At 53.8% G+C, this 12,278-nt stretch overlaps 1 protein-coding gene across 1 annotated transcript; it reads right to left on the bottom strand.

Annotated features, from left to right (window-relative positions):
* Positions 1–279: 279 nt before the first annotated feature.
* On the bottom strand, positions 280–3,425 carry MYEOV (myeloma overexpressed). The gene is given in 3 exon segments (XM_003282477.4): positions 280–1,964; positions 2,050–2,310; positions 2,966–3,425. Coding segments are annotated over 2 exon segments (888 nt in total). The 5' UTR covers positions 2,147–2,310; positions 2,966–3,425; the 3' UTR covers positions 280–1,173.
* Positions 3,426–12,278: the final 8,853 nt, after the last annotated feature.

The following is a 12,278-nucleotide window of genomic DNA, read 5'->3' as shown; positions in this document are numbered from 1 at the left end:
CCAGGGCTGCGGCGGGAGAGGAAGCCAGGCGGCCGCAGCTGCCTGTGTGTGCTCTGCTGCAAAGGGCAGAAACCACAAAACCCCATTTGAAATTCCGCCGTGCAGCGCGTCTTGTGTAATGAGGTTACCCCTCATAATGGGGGCATTCAGGGCCCACATGGGCCTGGGGGCTGGGGGCCTGCCCCCCAGGGCCAGCTGATGCTGATGTCATCTTCAGTTAGGAGTATCCCCTCCCTTGATTAAGAACTTTAAAGAAAAAAATGCACCAGGAAACTAGAGTGAGAGCCAGAACGGAAGTCTTGGTTTTATTTATAGTCGATAACTTACATCCGGCCTGCTCCTCGGGAAGCACAGCAGGGAGGAGACAGAGCCCAAAGGAGCCAGTGACAAAAATGCCCAAACCCCTGAGCTAATGTGGTGGCTGAGAGCAAGCCTAAAGCTCCCTTCTGAGCTCCCCAGCAGCCAAAGCAAAGAGAGAAACAGGGTCCTGCAGCATGATGTCACAGAAAACCAGGGACCCTGGAGCCTGGGCTCCGATGAGAATCTTACATTCTGACACCTTAGATTTCTCCCTCGAAAATGGGGAGAAAAATACTGAATTGGTTGGGAGGGCCATGCGACACACCCAGCACAGTGTCTGGGTATGTTTCAGAGGCCCCACCAGTCTAGGGTCTACAAGAAGACAGCACAGGTGCCTACTCTCCATGCCTGTGCGCCTGGCAGACATCACTCATGGATTGCAACACGCTTTCCTGGAGCCAGATTCAGCCTCGTAGCCCCATTGCACAATGTCTCCAGGGGCTACCACCAATGCCCCAGTCGGCTGGAGCTGAACTTGCGTGTCCTCCCAGCCTCTAACCAGCTAAGGAAAGGACCAGAAGAAGCTGGGTCATTGTGATCTTCCCAGCACCTGGCTCATGCCTGCACCTGGGAGACGCTCAGTAAAAAATTGTCTAGTTAGGGAAGAGGTAGGGAAGAATGGGAGAGAGGAGAAGGAAGAGGAGAGGGTAGGAGACTTGGGAGAGGAAATTTGGAAGTTAGGCAACTTGTTGAGCTTCTCTGGGCCTCAGTTTCCTCATCTGTTAAGTGGGAGGTTTTAGTAGCTACCTCATGGAGTCATTCTGAGGATTAAATGAGGCTGGGCATGTAAACCACTTGGCACACGGGACGTCCTCAACAAGTGAGGATGATGATGATGAGGAGGAAGTGGAGGAGGAGAGTGGAAGCTCCTGACACTGGGGGTGGGTGTATAGTGGGCCCCACCTGGCCAGTCCTCCTAACTCCCATGCCCCACCCCCTCAGGGCCTCAACAGTCTCAACAGTCAGCCAGGACCCAGCCACCGCCAGAGGCAGGCCCCAGGTGGAGCAGTGAGGGGTGGGGTGCCGGTGGGGGGTCAGGCATGCTCTTCTTCCCCTTTCACAGTCAGGGCAGCTCGATTCTGCCAGGGTCATGCCGAGTGCCCCGGCACCGGCCAGAAGTCCTCACCCAGGTGAGCGCAGAGCCACATCCATGCGCACCCACATAATTTCCGTGGAGAGCACATGCCGCCCATGCACCTCCTCAAGGCACGAGCTAATGGCCTGCTCAACGCCCACTCTAAAGGCTTCTCCCAGGTGAGCAATGCCCACCGCCCTTGAAGACTGACTCCCAGAATTCCTGTTCCCAGTGCCACACAGAGTGCCTAGTGGCGCATCTGTGACCCTCCTGGCCCAGGACATGTCCACGTCTTCTGCCTCCTGGCTGAGCCCCACACCTGTCTGGACACCCTTGTCTCCCTTGTTTCTCTCCCGGTCATCAGCTCCAGCAGCAAACCACAGAGACACAAATGCTCCTCTCACCGCAACACACAGGGCCTGGGAGAGACAGAGGAGGCCCCGGGATCTGCCAGCTTTGGAGCCCTCCACGAAGCGTCCAGCCTGCCGGATGAACATGAGCAACCAGTCCTGTCCCCAAGGGGGACAGACTACAGACAAGAAAATGGATGAATAAATCAGACATCAGCAGGTGGCATTCCCCCATCCAAGAGAAGAGGTTGGAAGTGTCAGCACCTGGTGGAGGTGGAAGGTCAGGAAGGACGCACCATGGAGACGATGACATCAGGAAAGCAACTTCCAGGCGGAGGCAACAGTGAGTGCAGAGACCCATCGGGAGAGCTGGGGTGTGTGTGACGCAGACCCTGAGGGCCACGAGCCAAGGGAAGGAGCCAGACACTGTCCCAAGTGCCAGGGGAGGTTGTTAGAGGTGTTAAGCGTGACATGACGTGGCTGGATTTAGGGTCTGAGATGAACTTTCCTGCTCCTGAATGGACTCTGAGGAGAAGGAAGATACTACCTTCCATAACCCACCCCTGGAAGGCACTGACCTCCTTGACCATGGGGAGGACGAGAGGCCACCGATCTGTGCCTGGGTCCCCATGGCTTCCAGGGTCCCTTCACGTCTTCACCTCACGATCCTGGAACCTGGGCCTTGCCCAAATCCACCGGGCGGCCCCAGCCTCCCCATCTCTGGGGCAGGGGGTGGGCAGCCTTCTCCTCCTGGTTTATAGCCACAGATGACTCCAGGCACAGTGGCCCTCAACCGCCTCCAGGGACCATGGGGATGGCTGCCCTCTGTGTGTGACAGTGGCTGGGCAGAAGCCAGCTGGGCTGTCGTGGGTGGGGCCTGGAGGCCTCTGGCTGTGTGGTGGTCTAGCTTTGGCACCATTTTGGGGGCTCCGGGTAGGAGGTGCCCACCAGAGGGGACCTGGGCAGCTCAGCACAGGCTCGGTCACTCCCGAGCCATCTGTGGGTCCCACTGGTCTGTACCCTCAGCCCCACCAACCTGCACTGCTCATGCCCGGCTCTCACAGGATGATGGCCCCAGCCTTGTAATGAGTCACCTGCTGCGCTCCTGCCCCTCCAGCTGGTCCCCCACCCAGCAGCCACAGGGCTATCCTTAAAACATAAGAAAGACCCTGCTTCTTACCTGCTTAGATCCCACCAAGACCCGGCCACCTCACTCCAGATAAACTCCAGACTCTTCACTGAGCCCAAAGGCAATGAGCAGAAGTGTCCAGAAAGCACATAGAGCTCAGCAGGTGGTGAGGCACCTGGACCCGAGTAACCCAGCAGCTGAACAGGCCATCCCTGAGGCCATGCACACCCTGGGCCCTGCAGGTGTGACGGCCAAGGCTTCCACGACGGGGGGTGAGTGGGAGCTAATATGGCTGGTGAAAGCACTGGGTTCAGTGGGGATGGCATCTTCCGCCCTCTGTCCAAGGTGGGGGAAGAAGTCAGCTTCAGGTGAGAGAGACTCTGGATGCCTGGCTTTGGGCTGGTTCCCCACTCACTTAGCCTCTCCCAAGCATACTTTCCTGCTTTGTAGGGATGTGGGTTTGACGGACAATAACAGGAGAATCAAGGCAAGAACTCAGAGGGGGATAGCCAAGGTAGGCGGAGCTGCCTGGTGGGTGGGACTAAACCAGGTGGGTGGGACTAAACCAGGTGGGTGGGGCTGCTTGTGAGTGGGGCTAGCCCAGGTGGGTGGGGCTCCTTGGGGGTGGGGCTAGCCCAGGTGGGTGGGGCTCCTTGGGGTGGGGATAGCCTAGGTGGGTGGTGCTGCCTGGTGGGCAGGGCTTTCTTCCCTGTCAACATTTCCCTCTCTTGGTTAAGGCCAGGGCAGAGCCCACACATGGGTGTGCCCAACCTTAAGGCCTACCCTGGGTGAGTTAAGACTCCCCAGCTCACCTAGGTCCTACCTGAGGGGAACCTACATAGCCAATCGCCTCAAGGATCCTGAAGCCACCCAGGAGACAGTGGGGCTAGGGTGCCATTCATTCATTTATTCATTTGCCTATTCATTTATTTACTCGCTTCACCACCCTTTCCTGGGTAATATTAAGAATAATAGTGGGCCTAGGAATATAGAACATTCTTAGGGGTTTCTTGCAGGCCAGGCACCCTAAGAAAAAGTTATGTAACCCACGTGGCCTCGCTGTGAGGGGGACGACCACTGTCCTCACTTAACAGATGAGGAGCTGAGCCATGGAGGCCTCACAGCTGGGCAGCTGGGGCTGGACTCCACAGACTGGAGGGGAGTGGGCAGGGGCAAGGAGTTCTGCTGGCCCCAGGCCTCTTGTACACATCTTGGGAAGTACTAAAACTGGGTACTTGCTCAAGTCCCTGTCTTCATTGAGCACAGGGAGGTCTCGGCCCTTCTCTCCTCCTCCCTTTACCCTCACCACCCAATTCCACATGGGTGTACTGAGCACTTGCTAAGGGCCAAGACCAGCATTAGGTGGGGCACACAATAGGAAACCAAGGCAGCCCTCCCTGCCAAGCTCTCCAGGACACTATCGTCAATGCCAGCGGGAAGCATAGAGAGGCCAGGGAAAAACGGGCAGTCAGGAGGAAGGAGCCAGCGGAGGGGAGAGAGGGCCAGCAGCTCAGTGCACCTGGACCATGGTGGATGCCGGACTGCGACCAGAGACAGGGCTGCAGCCCGGAGCTAGCCCCAGACCCACAGGGCCTCGAGGGGCTTCACAGGCTTTGTCAGGGGTTTGGACTTTATCCCGAGGGCTGAGGACCCTGCAAGTTGCAGATACTGGGCTATATTTGGCATTTTAGAAGCCTCTCCTAGCTGTAGTGGAGGGGAATCGGAGGGAGTGGGAGAGGAGGTTCCCATGCTCACCCAGGTGGGAGATGGTGTGGGATGGAGGGTGACCCTGATAGGACTCAGGGACAAATTTAAGGTGAGGGCCAAGGAGAGGGTTATCCAGACAGCTCCCAGGAAGATGGTGACACCAGTGAGGTGGGGAGACAGGATGGCGTTTGGTTCCCACTGAGCTGGAGATGCCTGTGCAAAGCTTCTAAGATACCCAACGCAGAATCTGCAGCTCCTGCAAAGACAAGAGCTCTGCTCTGCCTCCAGGGAATCAGGGGAGGTCTCCCCAGTGCCCTACTGGGGCCTCCAGAGCCCCTATGCGAGCCTCCCCCAACCCAACCACCAGCCCATCAGCGCCACCTACCGGCTGCCCAGGGCAGGCCCTCAGCAACTTGTGGAGGGCAGATCCTGATGTGTCCCCATTTTAGAGATGAGGAAACTGAGGCTAGGAGACAAGATGACGCCTGTTTGAGGTTACATAGAGGTGGAGGTGGCCTAAGACCTCAGTTCTGCCTGGCAGATCCTCTCCAAAGAGCCCCGTCTGAGAGCAAATGGAAGGGGGTGGTGTCAGGAGATACCTTATCTTACTTTTGTCTGCTGTCAGCATTCCAACAACCCTAGATTCTTTTGGCACCCCGCAGTGTCACTCAGTCTCACCATAGCCTCACTCTGATTATCAAAGCTCATCTTTTTGGCTGATATCTGCTTCTGGGACCCCCAGTAGCCCACCTGGGTCCTGCTGGGGAGGACTGTAGAAATCTGACTCTCCCAGCTTGATTTTCTCCCTCTATCTTCAATATTCAGATTGCAGATTGCCAGCCCACCTGTTAAATCATGATGAGTTGGTGATGATGATGGTGATGGTGATGATAGTGATGATGGTGATAATGATGGCATTGATGATGGTAATCATGATAGTGATGGTGATGATGGAAAGGAAATGGTAATGAAGATGATGATGATAGTAATAGTGATGAGGGTGATAGTGATAATGAGATGATGATGGGTAATGGTGGTGATGGTAATGATGATGATGATTATATGATTATGATGGTGATGATGATGGTGGTGATAATGATGAGGAGGAGGATGAGGATGATAACGGTGATGAGAATGATGGTGGTGATGATGATGATGGTAGTGATGATGGTGGTAATGATGATGACAGCAATGATGATGGTGGTGTCAATGATGATGATGGTGATGATGGTGGGTGGTGATAATGATGATGGTGGTGATGACGATGGTGATGATGGTGGTGGGGGTGATGATGGTGGTGATGATGATGGTGATGATGATAGTGATGGTGATGATGGTGGTGATGATGATGGTGATAATGGTGATGGTGCTATGGTGGTAATGATGATGGTGGTGATGATGATGGTTATGATAGTGGTGATGATGGTGGTGATGATGATGATAGTGGTGATGATGGTGGTGATGATGATGGTAATGGTGATGATGGTGGTGATAATGATGATGGTGATGATGATAGTGATAGTGATGATGGTGGTGATGATGGTGGTGATGATGATGGTGAGGATGATAATGCTGATGATGATGGTGGTGGTAATGATGGTGATGATGGTGGTGATGATAATGGTGATAATGGTGATGGTGCTATGGTGGTGATGATGATGATGATGATGGTGATGATAGTGGTGATGATGGTGGTGATGATGTTGGTAATGGTGATGATGGTGGTGATAATGATGATGATGATGATAGTGATGGTGATAGTGGTGACGATGGTGGTGATGATGGTGAGGATAATGGTGATGATGATGGTGGTGGTGATGATGGTGACGATGGTGGTGGTGATGATGGTGATGATGGTGATGGTGCTATGGTGGTGATGATGATGGTGATGATAGTGGTGATGATGATGGTAATGGTGATGATGGTGGTGATGATAATGGTGGCGATGGTGATGGTGATGATGGTAAGGATGATAATGGTGATGATGATGGTGATGACGGTGATGGTGATGATAGTGGTGATGATGATGGTAATGGTGATGATGGTAGTGATGATGATGATAGTGATGATGGTGATGGTGATGATGGTGGTGATAATGATGGTGATGACGGTGATGGTGATGAAAGTGGTGATGATGATGGTGATGATGATGGTGAGGATGATAATGCTGATGATGATGGTGGTGGTGATGATGGTGGTGATGGTGGTGATGATGATGGTGAAGATGATACTGGTGATGATGGTGGTGGTGATGATGGTGATGATGGTGGTGTGATGATGATGGTGGTAGTGATGATGGTGATGATGGTGGTGTGATGATGATGGTGGTGGTGATGGTGATGATGGTCGTGATGATGATGGTGGTGATAATGATGGTGATGATGATGGTAATGATGATGATGCTGGTGATGATGATGATGATGGTGATGATGGTAATGATGATGATGCTGGTGATGATGATGATGATGGTGGTGATGATGATAATGGTGAGGATAACTTGTACTGAACATGCATCACATGTCAGTGGTGTTCCCACACTATTTCATTTAATCCTCATGACAACTTTATGAGTTAGGACTACTGTTATCCCCATTTTACAGAGGAGGAAACTAAAGTGTACAGTGGCTCAGTCACATAACAAGTTAGCAGTGGAACCTAGGGGCACCCAGGCAGTTGCACGAAGACCTGCTCCTAACATTACCCTATACTGCTTTTGGCTTAGCCTACAGAGCTGTCTTTGTGACCCCTTCTCTGACACTCCTCGTCTGAGCCAAAGGGCAGCTCCTCCCATCATCCATATCAGTCTGACTACTCTTTCGCAGTAAGACACAATGAGGAAGCCAAAGCCCTAAGGGAGGGGCACAGGGATGCCAGTTTCCCTCAGAGCGCTGCCAAGGAGGGACCACAGCTCCAATGGCATGGGGCATATGATGTTCCATCTGCCAAACTCCATGCCCAACTCTCCTGCTCTGAGGGATCAGGCTTGGCCCTGACCCTTCCCCCTGTAAGAAACTGGTGAGCAGCCAGCCCAGGTTGCAGCCACCAGCATGTGGGCACTGGTCAGCACAAGGCATGTCTCCTGTCCAGTACTCAGGGCCTCGCTGGCCACAGTTGGACTCTGAAAGTTTCCTGATGTGGACTCAGATGTGTTTGAGCCTAAAAACATGCTTTTCATTGGTCGCACCCTACTTCAAACAAAACAGAAGACTGGGTTGTTCTAAAAAACCATGCACAGCTGCATCATCTATTGCCCAGGCCCCAAGGGTCAGGCTCTGCCAAAATTTCTACCTGCATGATCCCATTTAACCTTCCAGCTGCCCTGCCAGTGGCCCTCACTCCATTTTGCAGATGAGTAAACTGAGGCCCGGAACAGTCAGGCTGCTTCTTCAAGGCCATCAGCTGTTGGAGATCAAAGCCAGGATTCTGAACCAAAGCTATGTGAAGCCAGTGGCCCTCTCCATGCCCCAATCCAGCCCAATATGGTGCGATCTTCTTGGGAAAAGTAAGAACTGATGCTGAATTAATTTTTTAAATTGTGGGAGGCAGAATTCTATGATGGTCCCCAGACCCACACCCCTGGTGTGCATGCCCTACACAGTCCCTGCCCCGATGAATATGATGAACTCCACTCTATGATAGGATTGTGTTTGATGGCACTGTTGACTTGTTCATTTTGAGAAAGGGACACTAATCTGATGGGCCTGACCTCATCACATGAGCCTTTTACAAGTAGGGTGTTTTCTCCATCTGGTCCTCAAAGTGGAAGTCGGGAATTGGACAATGAGAACCACTGCTGATTTGGAAAATGAAGAGGACCAGATGGCAAGGAATGTGAGCAGCCAAGGGAGCTGAGAGTAGCCCCAGCCGACAGCCAGCAGGAAACAGGGACATCAATCCTACAACTGCAACTGCAAGCAACTGCATTCGGCCAACAACCCAAATAAGCGTGGACGCAGACTCTTCCCCAGATCCCCCAGAAGGAGCCCAGTCTACCTGACACCCTGATTTTCACCATGTGAGACCATGAGCAGAAGACCCACCAAGCAGTGCCTGGATGTTTGACCTGCAGCACTTTGAACTTGCAACTGGGGTTGTGGTAAGCTATTGAGTTGGTGGCGATTTGTTATGCCAATAGATAACTAATATGGGTATGCCTGCAGGTGGCCTCTGGGGAATCTTTGAAGGTCATGGCCAGTGGGGCCTTTCCTCAGGAGGTTCCTGAGGCTTGGTTCCTCCTGGGATGGGAGCGGGGGAGCCGGTTGCCTCTCCACCCAGACCTGCTTGGGTGCTGCAGAATTAGCAGGTGCCACAGTGAGAGCATGAGCTGTGGAGAGCAGGAAGGAGGCCTGGGTTCAAATCACTGCCTTGCACCACCTCTCTGGGCCTCCTGTTCCCCAACAGTGAAGCAAGATTGATGCCAGCAAGTTGTGAGAGAGTGAACTAAGTGATGCATTAAAAAGTGCGTAGCTCAGTCCCTGGCACATAGCACGTGTTTAAGAAGCCATGGATGGTGATCAGATGCTGATCTCGACATTGTGTTATGATTATCACACACATGACAGAGGGTGTCCAGGCCAAGCCCTATAGCACTGAAACAGGTACCTGCCTCTCTGCCTTGCTGGCTGGCACCCAAGTAGGAATTTCTCCTGCAAGGAGCAACACAGAAGGCTGGCTGGAGGCCCCTGCTGCTCCTGGGGCAGAGAGGGACCCCGTCCATCCACACTGGTAGAGCCACCTACCAAGGTCCTCCAGAGCCTTGCAGAGGGGTTGAAGAAGGCATTCCTTCAACAATTGTAAAAGGTACATTTTAGAAACCAAGAGGGTCTTGCTTCTGTGAGTCGGGACTGAGGATGAACTGGACACCTGGCCCTGTGCCAGCACTGTGAGAAACAAAAAGGAGCCAACTCCCTGTTCCCATGCATTCTGGGAGAGAGACTCAGAGACAATGGCTGGCAGGGGGTGGGCACAAAGGTGAGACTCAGGGGTTCTGTGATGGGCCCCAGGAATGGAGCAGAGGAGAGAGATTCTTTGCATACAGGTGGTTTACAACACAGTAAACGTCTCAGTGCAAAGCATGGGGCTGTCCGAGACGCTGCCAGAGCTCCGAGGAGCTGGGCCAGGGAGGGCAGGGGGCTTTGCTGTGAGTGCTGCAGAGCTAGGAGAAGCTTTCCAGGCTGCGCAGGCAAGAGGAACCAGCCCAGGCAGAGGCAACAGGTGGATGCAGAGGCTGGAGCAGACACGGCAAGTCAGGGAGCTTTGGCTGCTCAGCATGAGCCAAGCCCACCTCCTTGGGCCAGAAGCCCCTGGACCTTGCTTCCGGACAAGAATCGTCGTATCCCAACTTTGGTCCCTTCCAAGACTTACTCAGATGATGGCTTAACTGAAATGCACTATAGACAGTGAGCCGGCAGCCACATGGGGCCCAAGGGAGAGGCTGGAGGCTGGGAGCGGCGCCATAAAGCTAGAGGGTGTGGTTCACAGGTCTGGGTTTAGCTTTCACAGGTGTCTGAGGCCATCGGGTGACCCGGGCGATGGGTGGGGACAGTGTGGGTTCTTATCTCAGGACATGTCACAAGCTACTCCAGGCCCTTGAGATAAGAAAGTTCAATGGCTTTGTCCAGTTGCTTTCATAATTTTTCCTCAAACACCACTTCAGTTTCAATTTTAGAGCAGTACCTGCTCAGGCCCGGCACACAGGCTATGTGTGGTTGTGCCATGCTGTTCTCGTGGCAGACATAACTAATTGATTGCAGAATCCTCACTTTAATGCTCAGGCAACTGATGGATTTGGGGTGTTTGGGGTCTGAACCACTCTTCTCAATTAGATGAACTCCTCACCTTATCATAAAGTCTACGTGAAGCCCACCGGAGTCCAACCCTCCTTTCTTCTCTCTGGCTACTTTCGGCCAAGAGAGTTGGAAATTTGTAGTAACTAGCACAAAGGGAGGATGAGACAGCTGTCATCCTCTCTCTGTCTTTCTGTCTTTGTCTATCGCACACACATAGAAATGGAGGCAGAGCAAGGTTAGGTGCATGATTTACCATCTGAAGCACAGTGACGTGCATGGTGCACATGGTGGTAGTTACTACAGTTTTCCAACTATCTCAGCCAAGAGGGCAGAGAGGAGGGTCAGACCCTGGTGGGCTGACCAGGTGGGTGCCAGTACCTGGCACATGAAAGTCGCTCCACCAATGTCGGAGGAACATCTATGTGACCCGGCCACCTCTTGACCAATCCTCCCCGGTACCATCTCTCGGCCAGTTCACATCTCAGCAACGTTTTTGGCCCCTCTGGTTTTCATCTCTTTTCCCAGGAAGTCGGGGAGGGTGGTGGCGTGGGGCAGTGTTCATTAAACGGTTGAAGAGCTGGGGCCTGGAGAAGTTTTCCTGGGGTCTTTAAATGACTGCTGAGATGGATTTCTAGATAAATGCAGAGTGAGCATTTGGAGGTGGGGGACTAGGCTCTCCCAGGGCTTTCAGCTCCCTCCCCCCACCCTCGCCTCCACTCCTTCCTCTGGGAATTAATTGGTATCAAGAGAGAACTTTAGGAAATGGCCATGTTTAAAAGGCCCCTGCTTAATGTTCCCTTTAATTAGAATGGGTTTCACTTGACACCGTTTTTTCTGACCCACAGGGGAGGGCAGCCCTGCCCGGTGGCTGCACGGTGACCCAGGCATTCTAGCGTCTCGGTTATGCCCTGTTTGTGAGCTCGCTCAGCAGAGTTCAAAAGAATGGCTTTTTCTGCAGCAGAACAACAGCCAGGGTCCAGAAAGTCACTCCCCTCAGTTCAGACACTTCTGTGGGAACCTGGGCCCGGGACATTCCTCTGGAAGGAAGAATGTGCACGCGGGCATCGGGGAGGGGGGCCTGCTGAGGGCAGTCTCTCAGCAGGCTCAGCAGGCAGGGCATGAGCCCCAGGAGGGCCTGGCTCAAGCAGGGCCCTGGAGCTGGAGGAGCGAACAGGGTGGGCCCGGGGCTCACCCCCAGAGCTCCCCCAGCCGGGCCAGGAGGTTGTTCCCTGAGAGAGCGATGCCAGCAAAGTGGGCCGTAGTGGCAAAGGCCAAGAGCTGGGGAAGCCCAGGGGGTACCTGATGCCACCCAGCCAGGACCAGCAAACTCCCCAGGGAAAGGTCTCTCTAGAACAGGACGTTGAGTGAGCCTGGATGAGCTTGGCTGTGCTCAGGCAACAGACACGCCCACAGATCTCAGAACCTTCACGCCGCAAAGGCCCATCCCCACTCTCGTCACGCTGTCACAGAGGCCATCCTTGATGGTGTCCCCCCAGCATTGGCTCGAGGATCTGGGCCGCCTCCAGCCGTGGGAAGGAATGCAGAACACTCACATTCGGTTCCAGCCGCCCGCAGGCTGGGCGCGATGTACAGGCATCGAGTTCCATGGTCTCGAGGAGACAGGGAAGTGGGGATTTGAACCCTCTGAACCCCAGAAGAGGCGACGGTGTGGGAAGCACAGAGCGCTGTCACTGGCCCATTCCTGAAGGGCTGGAGAAGCAGAGGGAGCTGCATGTGCAGAGGCCTGGAAGCGGGAGAGGTTTGGGGAAGCACAGGTGTTCAGGATCCCTGGACTATGAGGGGCGAGGGATGGAGGGATGCAAAGAGGTGAGGTTGGAGAATGGGGAGGGAGCAACCAAGAAGTTTCT

The sequence above is a fragment of the Nomascus leucogenys genome, chromosome 4, assembly GCF_006542625.1.
Source record: "Nomascus leucogenys isolate Asia chromosome 4, Asia_NLE_v1, whole genome shotgun sequence".
NCBI classification, from domain to species: Eukaryota; Metazoa; Chordata; class Mammalia; order Primates; family Hylobatidae; genus Nomascus; species Nomascus leucogenys.
The sequence above is the reverse complement of the archived record's forward strand: the minus strand, read 5'-3'. Positions and strand labels throughout refer to the sequence as shown.